This window comes from Pan troglodytes, chromosome 4 (genome assembly GCF_028858775.2).
Source record: "Pan troglodytes isolate AG18354 chromosome 4, NHGRI_mPanTro3-v2.0_pri, whole genome shotgun sequence".
In the NCBI taxonomy this organism is placed as follows: domain Eukaryota; kingdom Metazoa; phylum Chordata; class Mammalia; order Primates; family Hominidae; genus Pan; species Pan troglodytes.
In genome coordinates this window covers 135,747,941-135,763,395 of record NC_072402.2, presented here as the reverse complement: position 1 = coordinate 135,763,395, position 15,455 = coordinate 135,747,941, and the positions used below count along the sequence as shown (strand labels likewise).

Sequence of the window (15,455 nt, the reverse complement as noted above, 5' to 3'; positions counted from 1 at the left end):
GGGACCCTCGCCGCCCCGCCCCCACCAGCGGCCTGCCCCGCCCCCTCCCACGCACGTCACGTCCGGCCCGGCCTCCGCCCGCCAGCCGCTCTCCTCCCGCTCGCCGTTAGGGAGGCTCTGCACCTCAGCCGCCGCCTCTGTCGCCACTCCCTCCCCCTGTTCCGCGTCTCCGTCGCCACCACCGCCGGGGGTATCCGGGGGGTCGCTTACCGGGCTGGCCCCGCGCCACAGCCGTAGCTTTAACCTCCCGTCAGCGGCCGCCCCAGGAAGAGGCTTCTCGGCCGCGGAGCCACTTGGGGCCTCAGTTCTCGCCCTCTTGCCGTCGCCGCGGGTCCTGGAGAAGCGGCCGCGGCCAGGGAACGGGGCATCGCGGTTCCAACGGTAGGTAAACGGGCGGGTACCCGGATCTGCGCATGCGCGGGTTGCAGGTCGCCGCGGCCCTTCCCCTCCTGTTGCCCCCCAGCGCCGCCTGCCACCCGCGCCTGCTCTCGGGCGTTGCGTTTCGGGATGTGGAGGACTCCAGCAGGTGGGGCGTTCCGTGGAGAGGGCCCCCTTTCCGCTGGAGAAAGAGGAAGATGAAGCCGTGTCCCTGGCTGCCGGGGGGTGTGGCAGCCTTGGATTTGCAGCGGCTGCAGTGCAGTTGAGCGGGCGTGCCCCTCACCTCCAGCCCCTCCAGAGTAGATGGCGCGACACCCCACGTTTCTTTGCTGACCTCTCCTGCCCGCTGGCGCTGCGCCTCTTCCCCGCCCACTTCCTTCATGCTGGGCAGTGAAGTTGATGTAGAAGAAAAAGGAGTGTGTTTTATTTTGGGCTCAACTGCGCCCCTTTTTAAGGTCACGTGAGATGAGTGGTTGCGGACTTCCTTAAATCGCTCAGAGAATATAGCCAAAATTGGGCTGTTGGTGCACTGGGGCCTTGTCTAGAATGCGCTCTGCATAGGCCAGGCTGGAGGGGGACACTTTGTATAGCATTAGGATTCACGTGGCACGCCTGGTTTCCTAGATGAGGTTGTAGGAATCGGTTGGCACATTTGCGCAGTGGGAAACTGTTAAGCCCTTTTTGTTTGTAATCAGTTAAAATCAAACTGACTTTTAGAAAGACGGTGGATTATTTCATTTGGTTCCCCGTTTCGCCTTCTAATCAGTGAAAAAAGTTGGGCATTTACTTAGAAGGATCTGATAATCTAAAATGGTAGCCAGAATCATTACCAGTAGTAATGCAGACTATTAACATTAACTGGGGTGCACCTGTTTAGAGAGACAGACATTAAAGGGTGGTTTTGAATTATTTGTCTTTTTGGAGCTGGGTTAGTGTGAGGCTATTTTCAACCAACCTTTTTTGGTAACCTTGAAATGCTTGTTGGCCTGGTTTTCTCACAGGTACTGTGCATTTACTAAGTGCTTGTTGATGGAATTGAATGAACTGATAATTATTTGTATATCCATTGGGAGCGCCTTCTTAATTTTTTTTTTTTTTTTTCCTTGAGACAGTTTCGCTCTGTCGTACAGGCTGGAGTGCAGTGGAGCGATCTCGGTTCACTGCAACCTCCTCCCGGATTCAAGCGATTCTCCTGCCTCAGCCTCCTGAGTAGCTGGGACTACAGGCGCCCGCCACCACGCCTGACTAATTTTTGTATTTTTGGTAGAGATCAGATTTCACTAAGTTGGCCAGGCTGGTCTCGAACTGACCTCAAGTGATCCGCCTGCCTCAGCCTCCCAGAGTTCTGGGATTACAGGCGTGAGTCACCGTGCCTTGCCCCCTTCTTACTTTTTTAATCCGTGCTGCTTTTAAAATTGGAGTAATAGTTTCTCCAGTTTAATTTTATTACTAATTTAGACACCTGTGTGACACAGCTTAAGTTCTTGGAAAATGTAGAAGGGCATATTGCAGTGGCATAATTCATTGGGTGGTGTAAATGTTAGTTTTTTTTATTAGAATGTCATTGTTTTAGGAGAGAAAATGGCTGAAATGAATCTGTTGACTTGTCAGTGTTTCCCCACCAATAAAATAACTGCTTTTATAATCAGTTGTGAATAACCTCAATCCATCGCTGCATAGCTCCTCCATCATTGTATTCAAATTTTAAATTTGGGGACTATAATAGTATAAATTACTGTTTTTTTTTTTTTTTTTTTTTTTGAGACAGGGCATCACTGTCGCCCAGGCTGGAGTGCAGTGGTGCAATCTCGGCTGACTGCAACCTCTGCCTCCCAGGTTCTAACGATTCTTCTGACTTAGCCTCCCGAGTAGCTGGGACTACCGGTGCTTGCCACTGCGCCTGACTAATTTTTGTATTTTTTGTAAGACGGGGTTTTGCCATGTTGCCCAGGCTGGTCTCAAACTCCTGACCTCAGGTGATCTGCCTGCTTCTGCCTCCCAAAGTGCTGGGATTACAGGTGTGAGCCACCTTGCCACCTTGCCCAGCCTTACGTTCAATTTTTTTTTTTTGGGGGGCGGGGGACGGAGTTTCGTTCTTGTTGCCCAGGCTGGAGTGCAAATTTTAGTGTGTAAATTATACCTTAATAAATGTATTTTTTAAAAAACCCACTGGTGGACTTTGGAGAGCTTATACTCTGTTGGTAGAAACAGACATTAAACAAACACAAAATGAATATGTAATAAAACTTGTGGTAGGCCAGGCTCACACCTGTAATCCCAGCACTTTGGGAGGCTAAGGCTGGAGGATCAGTTGAGCTTAGGAGTTTGAGGCCAGCCTGGGCAACATAGGGAGACTCTCTTTACAGAAAAAAAAAAAAAAAAAAGCCAGGCATGGTGGCATGCTCCTGTTGTCCCAGCTGCTCAGGGGGCTGAGGTGGGAGGATTGCTTGAGCCCAGGAGTTTGAGGCTGCAGTGAGCTGTGATGATGCCATTGCATTCCAGCCTGGGGGACAGAGTGAGACCCTGTCTCAAAAAACAAAACAAGAAACCTGTGATGAATATCTTGGAGCCAAGGAACGCCACACCCTAGATAAATTAATAAATGAGACCATTAGTTTGAGTGGGTTGAAGAAAGCCTCTCCAAGGATGGGACTTGAACTGATGATGGGAAGGAGGAAGCGTGGGAGAGTGTTCCAGGTCAGTGAACTAGCAAGTATAAAAGACCTAGGCTGAGGAAAATGTGGTAAGCTGACAAGATAATTTAATGACATTTACTAGATTTCTACTAGAGAAGGAAATATTGCAAGTCTTTTATTTCAAGTTATTACCTAGCTTCTAGTGTATATTTTCTTTTCCTTGTATATATAATGTATAAAGATTCTTATCTCTTGCTTTAATTTTAAGAGCGATGTCTGTCAAGTTTCTATTATTGCCCTTTTCAGGAACAGAATAGAAAAAGTTCAGTTTTGTTTACCTATTCTTGAAAATATTTCTCTACTTTTTGCTTTTGTGTATCAAGCTGCTGCTCTTTACAGTTGAAAAGTAAAAGTAAAAATAAAACTGAAAACTGCTTGTTGATTGACATAGTAGGTGCTGAATATCATTTTGCATTGGGGTGAGCAGGGAGGTGGAGGAGGTTCTCTATGGTCCTAATTTGGAGCAAACACTGGTCACGTTGGATTTAGTGTTTGGAAAGGTGTAAAGGAGCTGAAATTTAGAATTAGGTAAGATGGGAGTTTTTTTTAATAGCAAAAGCAGACTGCATTATGATTCGTTGTAGAATCACTTTGAAACTATTACTGTTGTAAAATATTCTCTTTTTCTATTGAGAGGAAATATTCTAGTAGTATTTCCGTAATGATCTTTGGCCAGCAACTGCAAAACATTTCCAGCAACTACAAAGTATTTAAGTGCTTTATGAATTACTCTTGGTGTGGCTTCATGTATTTCAGTGACATTTTAAACAAAATTTTCACTGAGAATTGTAGTTGTTGCCTAGAAGGGGCATCTACCTGTAAGATAGTAGACTTAGAGTTCTAGTTGCTAATTCAGTAACTTTGAACCAGTTTCTTCAGCTCTCTGAGCTTGCTTCCTCTTCTGAGAAAAGGAAGGGTAATCCATTCTCCTTATTTCACCGGATGGTTGGAGGATTCAGTTGGAGAGTGAACTGGAAAGTACACTGGAAATGGTAGCATCAGTTTCAGTATTGGGGTTCTGCTATTTAGTGTTCAACTGGGGAAACAAAAATGAAGTCTTTTTTTTTTCTTTTTTTTGAGACGAAGTCTCGTTCTTGTCCCCCTGGCTGGAGTGCAATGGTGGCGATCTCGGCTCACTGCAACCTCCGTCTCCTGGCTTCGAGCGATTCTCCTGCCTCATCCTCCCAAGTAGCTGGGACCACAGGCATGTGCCACCATGCCTGGCTAATTTTTGTATTTCTTGTAGCGATGGGGTTTCACCATGTTGGCCAGGCTGGTCTCAAACTCCTGACCTCAGGTGATCCGCCTGCCTTGGCCTCCCAAAGTGCTGGCATTATAGGCGTGAGCCACTGCACCTGGCCTAATTTTGTATTTTTAGTAGAAATGGGGTTTCATCATGTTGGCCAGGCTGGTCTTGAATTCCTGACCTCTGGTGATCTGCCCACCTCAGCATCCCAAAGTGTTGGGATTATAGGCAGGAGCCACTGCACTTGGCCATTTTTTGCATATTTTATGGTCAAAGTTCACAATCTAGTGGGGAAGATATACAAAAAAAGTTTAACCACTGCTTTTTTGTTCATGTACCAGCTTCCCTTTTTTTTTCAGTTTTCATACAAGTCTGTGCAAAAAGAGAAATGTTTTAATCTCAGGGGACCTATCTGGCTAGACCAAGTTGTAGAATTACGCATAATACCCCTTACCTGAAAAGATGAAGTGTATTGTAGTTTCGTGTTAACGAGCTATGAAAAATGATAAACTAGTCTTCTTACTCTTATCAGTCTAGTAGGCCTTGCCTGTGCATGTTTTCAGTGGAGAAAAGGTATATTAATATTTCCCACGTTGTTGCAAGAAACAGCTTCTACTCTTTTTTTTGGTTTTATTTTTTAAAGCAGTGAAATTCCCAATCTTTTAAGCAATAGAGCCCTCTTTAATTTAAAAACTTTCTAGTCCTGAATTCTGTATTAGTTATACTTTGTATCTGATAAATTACTTAATGGCCAAGCCAGTATGAACTTAGTAACAGATTTAAGTGATTTGGTGTTTTCCTGATTGTGTTAGTCCATTCTCACACTGCTATAAAGAACTGCCAGAATAAAGAAAAGAGGTTTAATTGTTTCACAGTTCTACATGGCTGGGGAGGCTCCAGGAAACTTACAATCATAGTGGAAGGGTACGCAGGCATGTCTTACATGGCAGCAGGCAAGAGAGCCTTTGTAGGAAGTGAAGGGGGAAGAGCCCCTTATAAAACCATCAGCTCTCATGAGAACTCACTGTCACGAGAACAGCATGGGAGAAACTGCCTCCATGATCCAGTCACCTCCTTCTCTCCACACGTGAGGATTACAATTCTAGATGAGATTTAGGTGGGGACACAGAGCCAAACCGTATCACTGATCAAAGTAGCGTCTATGAACATTTGATAGGTAAGTTTATGCGCTATTGAGACATTCGTTCAGCTTTTCTGTTAAGTATCTCAGACAAATTATGCTTTGGTCAGTTTCTCAGGCCAGGAGGGAACCACTAAGTTAGCATATTTGCCACTTTTGTTGTACCATACTTGTTCAGTTAGAATGAAAGAGGTGCCTTTTGCTTCAGTGAATTATTTGGAGCCCCGGCTAGTAAGAAGCTGAATGTCTAGAGCAGGCATAAGTTTATTTTCTTTTAGTTTTGGTTTAATGATGTAAAGTCAAATTAGCAATAGTCTACAAACTTATAAATCTCTATCATCTTTATTGAGACCCAGCTTCCTGCTGGCTTTTCTGACTTTGTATACCAATAATAATAGGGATGTATTTATGTAGTTTTTTGGCTTTAACAAGTAGTGAGATAGCTCTTTTAAACCTTTCTATGTGAATTGTATCCTATTTTGTCAAAGTATTTGGGCAAATGTGAGTTTTATTGTTTCTTCCTATTCTATTTGAAGGTAGAACTTTTTTACTTCAATGTGACACTTTTTCTTGGCACATCTTTTTGAGTCGTTCTGTTGCCCAGGCCCAGTGCAGTGGTGCAGTCACAGCTCGCTACAGCCTCAAACTCCTGGGCTCTAGAAATTCTTCCATCTCAGCCTCCTGAGTAGCTGGGACTACAGGTGTGTGCCACCACACTTCGCTTATTTATTTATTTATTTATTTATTTGAGATGGAGTCTTTCTTTGTTGCCCAGGCTGGAGTGCAATGGCGCGATCTCGGCTCACTGTAACCTCCGCCTCCCGGGTTCAAGCGATTCTCCTGTCTCAGCCTCCTGAGTAGCTGTGATTAAAGGCGTGTGCCACCATGCTCAGCTAATTTTTTACTTTTAGTAGAGATAGGGTTTTACCATGTTGGCCAGGCTGGTCTTGAACTCCTGATCTTGGGTGATCCACCCGTCTCGACCTCCCAAAGTGCTGGGATTACAGGTGTGAGCCACGGTGCCTGACCAATTTTTTTTTTTTTTTTTTTTTTTGAGACACGGTCCCTCTCTGGTGCCCACGCTGGAGTTCAGTGGCATGATCACAGCTCACTGGAAGCCTCTACCTCCCTGGGCTCCAGTGATCCTTCCACCTCAGCCTCCCGAGTAGCTGGGACTGCAGGCGCATGACATCATGCCCAGCTAATTTTTGTACTTTTTTGTAGAAACGGGGTTTTGCCATGTTGCCCAGGCTGGTCTCGAACTCTGGAGCTCGAGTGATCTGCCCACCTCGGCCTCCCAAAGAGCTGGGATTACGGGTGTGAGCCATCATGCCTGGCCTCTTTTTTCATTTTCTTCAGCTTTATTGAAGTATGGTTTATATACAACAGCATGTCCAGTTCAATACGTTTTAATAAATATATTCATATGTAACTATCACTGCCACAGTTATGACGTAGAACATTTTCATCACGTCAAAAAGTTCTGTGTTTCAGTTTTCTCATCAGTAAAATGGATATAATGAAAGTATTTGCCTCCTTTAGGGTTGTTGTAAGGATTAAATGCGTTGATATAGTTAAAGTCTTTGAAATAGTGCCTGCCATATTGTAAGAGCTCAGCAAATGCTGTCTGCTATTATTATCTATAGTATTGATATTGGTGCTCTACCCCTTTTTAAAAGCCCCTTACTACTAATTTTAGTAGATAGTTAAAGTGTAAAGATTCTGTGCTATTAAGAAAGGTACGTTTCATTTGTCAAAAATCAGTTGATTGTAGATGCTGTTTTGGTTAATATAGCTCTGTAGTATATTTGTAAGTTGGCTAGTGTGATGCCTCCAGCTCTGTTCATTTTCTTCAGGATTGTTTGTGTTAATCAGGGTTTTTATGCTTTTGTACAAAATTTAGGGTTGCTTTTTCAGTTTCTTTGAAGAATGTCATTGTAATTTTAATGGGGAGTGCATTGAATCTGTAGACCACTTTGGATTGTATGGATATTTCAACAATATTAAATTTTTCAGCCCATGGGGGGAAAAAGGGGTGTGTGTGCTGCTACTATGTATGTGTATTTTTGTATATGTAAATGAAATTGAATGGAATGCAAAAGTACCTTGAGTCCCTGTAGAACTTAGGTTGATAGCTGGTGTATGAAGGTACACTTTCTTGAATGTTACCCAACTTTATTGATAATTGGTGTTTAATTGCATTGTTTCTGAGCCGGGAGTAGTGACTCATGCCTGTAATCCCAGTGATTTAGGAGGCTGAGGTGGGAGGTTTGCTTGAGCCCAGGAGTTTGAGGCTGCATGATTGGGCCACTGTACTCCAGCCTGGGCAACAGGGTGAGACCTCAACTCAAAAAAAAAAAAAAAAAAAAAAAAAAAAAAAAAATATATATATATATATATATATATATATGGCTTTGTTTGTAATCACTGTTATCTCATGGTGAGGTATATGATGTAAAATTCAATGTAATTTCCTATTCCTTGTCAATAACACCATGCTAGGCAACTGTCACTTGTATTTAAAATAATTTTGCTGTTTGGGGCTGGGAGTGGTGGCTCATGCCTATAATGCCGAGGTGTGCAGATCACCTGAGGTCAGGAGTTCGATACCAGCCTGGCCAACGTGGTGAAACTCCATCTCTACCAAAAAATACAAAAAAATTAGCCGCGCATGGTGGCACGTGCCTATGATCTCTACTACTCAGGAGGCTGAGGCACGAGAATTGCTTGAGCCCAGGAGACAGAGGTTGCAGTGAGCTGAGATCGTGCCACTGCACTCCAGCCTGGGTGACAGAGTAAGACTCTGTCTCAAAAAAAAAAACAAACAAAAAAAACAAACTCAAAAAACTCTCTCTCTCTCTCTCTCTCTCTCTCTTTCTCTCTGTGTGTGTGTATAAATTTTGCTGTTTAGATTTATAACAGTATGCTTTTGGAAATACTTGGTTATTTTGAAAGTCCACACATTGTATTCTCTTGTGTCAATCCTTTTATTGAACTGCTTTCTTGACATTTTATTGATTCTATCTGCTAGGACATTTTATTAGATCTTTTTGGTATATTTTTGTACGGTGCCTGCTGCTGTTTTCCTTTTTTTTTCTTTTTTTTTTTTTTAGAATGTAATATTGTAGTTTAGGTGTTCCATTCATTTTCTAGGACTTTCATGACAAATTGCTACAAACTAGGTGGCTCTAAAATAATAGGAAGTTTTTTCTCACAGTTGAGGAGGGTAGAAGCCCAAAAGGAAGTGTCCACAGGGCAGATTCTAGGGGAGAATCTTTCTTTGCCTCTTCCAGCTTCTGGTAGTTCCTGGCATTTCTTGGCTTCTGGCAGCATAACTCCAGTTTCTCCCTGTCTTCACATGCTCTTCTTTCTCTCTGTGTGTCTCTGTGTATCTTGTCCTCTTCTTATAAGGACATGAGTCATTGGATTTAGGGCCTGCCCTAAATCTAGGATGATTTCCTCTTGAGATCCTTAACTAATTACACCTGCAAAGACCTTATTTCCAGATAAAGTCACATTATGAGGTTCTTGGTGGACATGAGGTTTGGGGGGGACACTATTCAACCCACCACAGATGTGAAGGGAATATTTACGTGATTTAAGCTCTGAAAAGGGGTAGGAAACAGGACTAAATAATGTCAACTACTTTGCAGTTTGCAGAAATGTTACCTTGGGCCACTCTCCAGTCTGAGAGTTCTCAGCAATGTGCTCTAGATACAAGTCCCAAGTGAAAGATTGGCTCCTGGGGTTTGGACCATAGGCCTGCCCTCTGGAAGTACCTGTTCGCAAGCTAGAAATAAGTGATGACCTAAAATGTATATAAGACTTTGAGGCCGGGCATGGTGGATCATGCCTGTAATCCCAGGACCTTGGGAGGCTGAAGTGGGTGGATTGCCTGAGCCCAGGAGTTCAAGACCAGCCTGGGCAATGTGGTGAAACCTCATTTTTACAAAAATTAGCCGGGTGTGGTGGCCCACGCCTGTAGTCCTAGCTACTCAAGAGGCTGAGGTAGGAGGATCACGTAGGTCCGGGGAGGTTGAGGCTGCAGTGAGCTGTGATCGCATATGCCACTGTACTCCAGCCTGTCTCAAAAAAAGAAAAAGACTATGGCCAGTTTGAGAGCCAGAATGTGACATTCTATCATACTATAAATTGTGATAATTTACATGAAAAAATAGTATAGTGATTAAGAGCTCAAGGACTTTGAGAATCACATTCTCTGGTTTCATATTCTGCCTCTGACCCTTATTATCTGGGTGGACTGTGGGTAAATTGGTGAGCCTTGCAATGTCTAATTAAGGGCTAAAGAATACCTTAATACATGTAAAGTGCATGGAACTGCCTGGCATATCATAACTGCTCATTTAATGTTTGTTGCTGCTATATCCGTCAACATCCTCAGGAGAAAGAGAAACTTGTCGTCAGAAAGATTGATGCCTTCGATTGTTTTCCTAGTATCGAGGGTAAATTTTTACTGATGAATTCATAGATTCCTACCCAGCCTCACCTTAGAAAAATATGCTTTCAGGTTGTCTAGTTAGAGGTTGCAGGTAGTAGAGGTCATGAGATGAGATAATAGGCTCCTGACTGGGAGCAGTGGCTCACACCTGTAATCCCAGCAAGGTGGGAGGGATTGCTTGAGGCCAGGAGTCTGAGACCAGCCTGGGCAACATGAGACTTCCTCTCTACTAAAAATACAGCTGGGTATGGTGGTGTGTACATGTAGGCCCAGCAGTTTGGGAGGCTGAGGCAGGGGATTGCTTGGGTCCAGGAGTTTGAGGCTGCAGTGAGCCATAATTGCACCACTGCACTCCAGCCTGGGTGACAGAGTGAGACCCTGTCTCGAAAAAAAAAAAAAAAAGAAAATAGCTTCTTGATTTCATTAACAAGGCATTCTAAACACTGAGTAGCCATTTTAGTGATGTATAAAACTTGCTTCCTGACAGACTTTTGTAGTGAGTTTTCATTTATAGTACATCAAGCAAATCCCCCTTTATGTCATGAGGATATCAGCTTGACTTTTAGTGTAAGTCTGTTAAATAATTTATCTCTGAAGTTAACTTCGAAATTGTTTTCAAATGGATAGATAGGTAGATTAACTACATGTCTTAGCAGGCATTTCAGGATGTTTTGCAACTAATCATCAACTAAAAGATTTGTTATGGGAATGTGGTTTTCCTTCCCTTCAGTTTTTAATGTTTCTCCTGGAGGTGTATGTTACTAATAACACTTCTTTGAAAACCACACTGATTAATATTACTCTTCTGCTTACCTGAAGCTTCTTGGGCAGAGTCCTGCAGTGTAGTTTACTGAGCTTATTAAAAGATTTGTTAATAGATGACTAGAATTCACAGAGGATAATGATACCATTAGAATTCACAAAGGATGATGAGACCAAATATTAAACACTTTGCCAAACAAGTTCTTCTCTCTCTCTCTAGTCTAATTGCTGGTCTTTTAGCATTATGCAAAGAAGAGAGAGGAGACTGGTTCTCTATCTACTGCATACATATGTTATCTCAGTTAAACTAAACTTAACAGCTGTACAGGTATTATTCTTTTTTTTTTTTTTTTTTTTTTTTTTTTGAGACAGGATCTCACTTTGTTGCCCAGGCTGGAGTGCAGTGGTGCAAACACAACCCATTGCAGCCTCCACCTCCTGGCAGAAGTGATCCTCCCGCCTCAGCCTTCCAAGTAGCTGGGACTACAGGCACTACTATACCTGGCTAATTTCTAAATTTTTTTGTAGAGATGGGGTCTCACTATATTGCCCAGGCTGGTCTCAAACTCCTGGGCTCAGGTGATCCTCCCACCTTGGCCTCTCATAGTGCTGGGATTATAGCCATGAGCCAATGCACCTGGCCTGTACAGGTAGTTTCTTGTTTTATGTAAAGAAACCTAGGCTCAGAGACATGGAAGTTGTTCACCATCATGTGTCTACAAAATGACGGAGTTATTAATTGAATCTAAATCTTTCTGGGACTGTTCTTTTTGCTCTTTTCCAACATATGCTATCGCTTCTCTAAATTAGGGAGCTCAGGCAACCACTATGTTGTATACAAAAAAAAGAAGAAAGTACTTAAGTATAGTAGCAAGCTTAAATCATATCTTTGATTCTTTGATCTTTTGAAAATGCTTCCATGTTTAGTTCTGAGTATGTGAGGAAATGAGGAAGGAATGGGATGGGGTAGGGTGTCCACACATAATTGAGGAAAATGGATTATTTGAATGGTGTAGTCCTTGAAGATGTGTCCTGTCACATATCCTCCTTTGCAATTCATTTATTTATTTATCTTCAGCAGAAAGATTCTTCTCCAATTTTCCATCATCATCTGAAACCGTTGCAAGGTTTTGCCTTTAGGTTACAGATAGATTTTTCAGACAGAAGAATACCTTTCAATATAGGTAACCTCTTGAGAGGACTGTACTGCTGCTTCTATTAATAGTCTCTTCTGACAGTTAAAGATGTGGGAAATTGAAATAATTGTTTTTGTCTTGTAGATTAACTGCTGAAGTACTGATCGAGTTCTGCATTTCTTCAATGAGGAACTACAGGCTGATCTTCTGCCATAATCTCAAACAGCCATAAATGACAAAAGAATGCTTGCTCAGTGAGGGTAGCTGGTGCAGAAGCCATTTTTTAAACTTAGGTATTTAAGTACTGAAAGGTAAGTTTTCAAAATGGTAACTATCTCGTGCTCTATAAATCCATAGAGATTTTGGAACTTGCCCCTGTAGCTGCTATTTGATTTAACTTGAGGTTTTATAGTTCTTAGCTGGCACCAGATACATTGAAGAATGGATGTTGCTTGTCTGAGACTATGTAAATGTATGGCATTTTGCTATCCTTAAGTTAATTTTTTCTTTTAAGTTGGCTGCATTGTTTCCTAGTCATGTTGTGACATTCTTGATCCAGTGGGTATACACTTGATCCAGTGGACCTTATTTTTGTAAACTTAGGAATTTTAGTAGACTTATTTTTGTGATTTGCTTTTTTTCTCTTGCAGTGAGAAAGAAATTGTTTTTCTAGGGTGATGGAAAAAATACCAGCTGGTGTCATTTTGTTCATTATCAACCTTTGAGTTTTTCTTTCTTTTACAAATACTCTTTTCCTACGTAAAGTAATAAATGTGTAATGTGTTTATTTTAGAAAATAAATTTTTCTTAGAATTACTTGTTCTCTGATGTGTCAGATATTGGAAATGGCCATCTGAGACATTGTTTTCTCCCACTTCTTTACTGATCACAATTCCTACAAAATTAGGACAAATAACTATTTCTTCTGAACTAGATGGCTCTGAAAATTTTTCTTTTGGATAATTATGAAATAACAGTGTTAAGGACAGACACGACGGCTTGTGCCTATAATCCCAGCGCTTTGGAGGCTGAGGCTGGCTGATCACCTGAGGTCAGGAGTTCAAGACCAGCTTGGCCAACATGGTGAAACCCCGTCTCTACTAAAAATACAAAATTAGCCGGGCGTGATGGCGCACACCTGTAATCCCAGCTACATGGGAGGCTGAGGCAGGAGAACCGCCTGAACCCAGGCGGTGAATGTTGCAGTGAGCCAAGATTGCACCATTGCACTCCAGCCTGGGCAAAAAGAGCGAAACTGTCTCAAAAAATAAAAAGAAATAACAGTGTTGATAAAAGGACATCTCTTATTGAAAGTTGATGTCCAGAAATGAAAAATTTCTTTTTTATAAAAATGTATTACAGGCCGGGTGCGGTGGCTAACGCCTGTAATCCCAGCACTTTGGGGGCCAAGACGGGCAGATCACGAGGTCAGGAGATGGAGACCATCCTGGCTAACACGGTGAAACCCCATCTCTACTAAAAATACAAAAAAATTAGCCGGGCGTGGTGGCAGGCACCTGTAGTCCCAGCTACTTGGGAGGCTGAGGCAGGAGAATGGCATGAACCTAGGAGGCAGAGCTTGCAGTGAGCCGAGATCATGCCACTGCACTGCAGCCTGGGCAACAGAGCGAGACTCCGTCTCAAAAAAAAAAAAAAATTTATTACAGCTGCTTTATCATGTAGAAATAAGAACTCATTAATCTTGTTCTTATTAGCCCATCATTTATAAAAAGTGGTTATTAGATCATCACTTTCTAAAAAGGATTCTCTCCTGTTTGGGCTTATGAATTGAGGGGTTAGATGAGCTTTATATGGCACAGTCCAGAACGGGTTTGGATTTACCTGTGTCATTAATAAGCTTGTTCAGTAAAGGTTTTCTTGGAGCCAAATTTGCTCCTTAATTTGTCTTTGGGACATTAATGCCTCTTGCTAAATCTTTGATGATTAACTTTGCTATTGTTTGATAAGTATGCAAACACTAAAGGGAGCATTCAGCACTAACTCTTCGTAATAGGGAATATGTTTAGGTAATTGTACTGAACTTCATCTGTAGAACACACTATGGGCCTGCTAACTGGAACATTTAAATAGATGAGAACACATTCAGGTGTAAAGCATTTTTCTTTAATGTATCTAGTCATATTGCCACCTGTTAATCATTATAGTCTTTTTTTTTGTCTTTCATTTGGCAGAAAAGACAGCTTTGATTTCTGGCTGCAAAAAAGATATGAGGAAGAGCTCCTCCCCTTCCTTGAGTAACTGCAACTCCGTTCTTGCTAACAAAATATTTGGAATTCCACTTGATGAGCTGCAGCAGGGAGGACATCCAGACAATGAGGTTCCATTCATAGTCCGCCACGTTGTGGACTATATTGAGGAACATGGTATACATTTCCTTACTTTGAGGGCTAGCTTTTGTTTTAATAAACACAACTTACCCCTTTTTGACCTTGGATTTTTAATTTTTTTTTTAATATGGAAAGTCCAAAACATAGGAAAAACTAGAAATTCTTTTTAATGTTTTAGTGTGATTTTTACTTAAATTCATATACTTAGAAATGACAGTTGCCCAGCCTAGAACAAGTTTTAGTGGGGGTGATAGGAATATTTTTAATGGATATAAGGGGTGGGATAAAATAGAATATCCCTTAGAACAGAGATAGTATGTTTCTAGATGTATAATTTGAAGGTTTTTAGACAAGTCAGGGGAGCCAAGAAAGGCTTTCCAAAAGTATGAGTATTTTAAGTTAATTGGAGAATGAATATATATGGTCAAGCAGTTGACATTGCAGCTTATTGAATGATTGCCTTGAACTAACGTAGGAGGTCTGGAGCAACAAGGACTTTTTCAAGTCAATGGAAATGCTGAGACAGTGGAGTGGCTTCGGCAGAGATACGACAGCGGAGAAGAGGTGGATTTGGTTAAGGAAGCAGATGTTCCCTCAGCTATTAGCCTTCTTAGATTTTTTCTTCAAGAACTTCCTGAACCTGTTATCCCTGGCAGTTTACATATTCACTTGATGCAGCTTTCTCAAGGTAACATAATTTGATACTTATCAATTGGTCATTTGTTGTTAATTTCCTAGTCTTTACCTTTTAGAAATCTTGACATGTAAACAGTAAGTATAGTATTTTAGAGATTAATTTGTTATTTTCTCATTTGCTTTTTGGGGTTGTATGATCTTGTCATAGGAAAGGCAACTTCCGGGATCCCTCTAGTACTATTTACTTTTTGTGATTGGTTTTATTAGCCTAAGAAACAGGGTGAAGAAGAGGAAAGGGAGGAGACAAGAACAAGGAGTAGGAGGGGTCATCAAAAAGAAAGAAGAGAAATTTATGTAAGGTAATGTGTGTGGTGGCACAATGTCCAATAGTAGCCAAAGGTGTTGCTTAGTGGTGATATTACCACTATTAGGGTTACTTATCCCTGGTTTGATAGAATTTCCTAGCAAAAGGAAGAAGACAACTTTGATTCTAGGCTTTGAATATACCTAAAACTTGTTCTTGAACACTTAGCTAAAGGAAATGAATATCAAATTGAACATTAGACTCTAAGCCAAAGAAACAAAAAAAGATGTATCTTTGTTAGGTTTTTTTGGTGGTGACTAAAAAGTAGTGCTTAGCTAGAGTGGAACAG

General features: G+C 41.7%; 1 protein-coding gene across 33 annotated transcripts in view; it reads left to right on the top strand.

The window, feature by feature from the left end:
• FAM13B (family with sequence similarity 13 member B) overlaps positions 1 to 15,455 on the top strand; it is a 113,825-nt gene that overhangs the window by 18,916 nt on the left and 79,454 nt on the right. For 10 of the 33 annotated variants that reach the window (XM_054685159.2, XM_016954563.4, XM_054685163.2 and 7 more), the window contains exons 2-4: positions 11,963 to 12,129; positions 14,011 to 14,202; positions 14,642 to 14,854. In XM_054685159.2, coding sequence (XP_054541134.2) covers positions 14,046 to 14,202; positions 14,642 to 14,854 — 370 coding nt within the window. In that variant the 5' untranslated portion in view covers positions 11,963 to 12,129; positions 14,011 to 14,045. Of the gene's footprint in view, positions 1 to 58; positions 382 to 404; positions 834 to 11,962; positions 12,130 to 14,010; positions 14,203 to 14,641; positions 14,855 to 15,455 lie in introns of those variants that run through there. The other 23 variants (XM_054685175.2, XM_063810682.1, XM_063810683.1 and 20 more) reach the window with 11 other exon arrangements.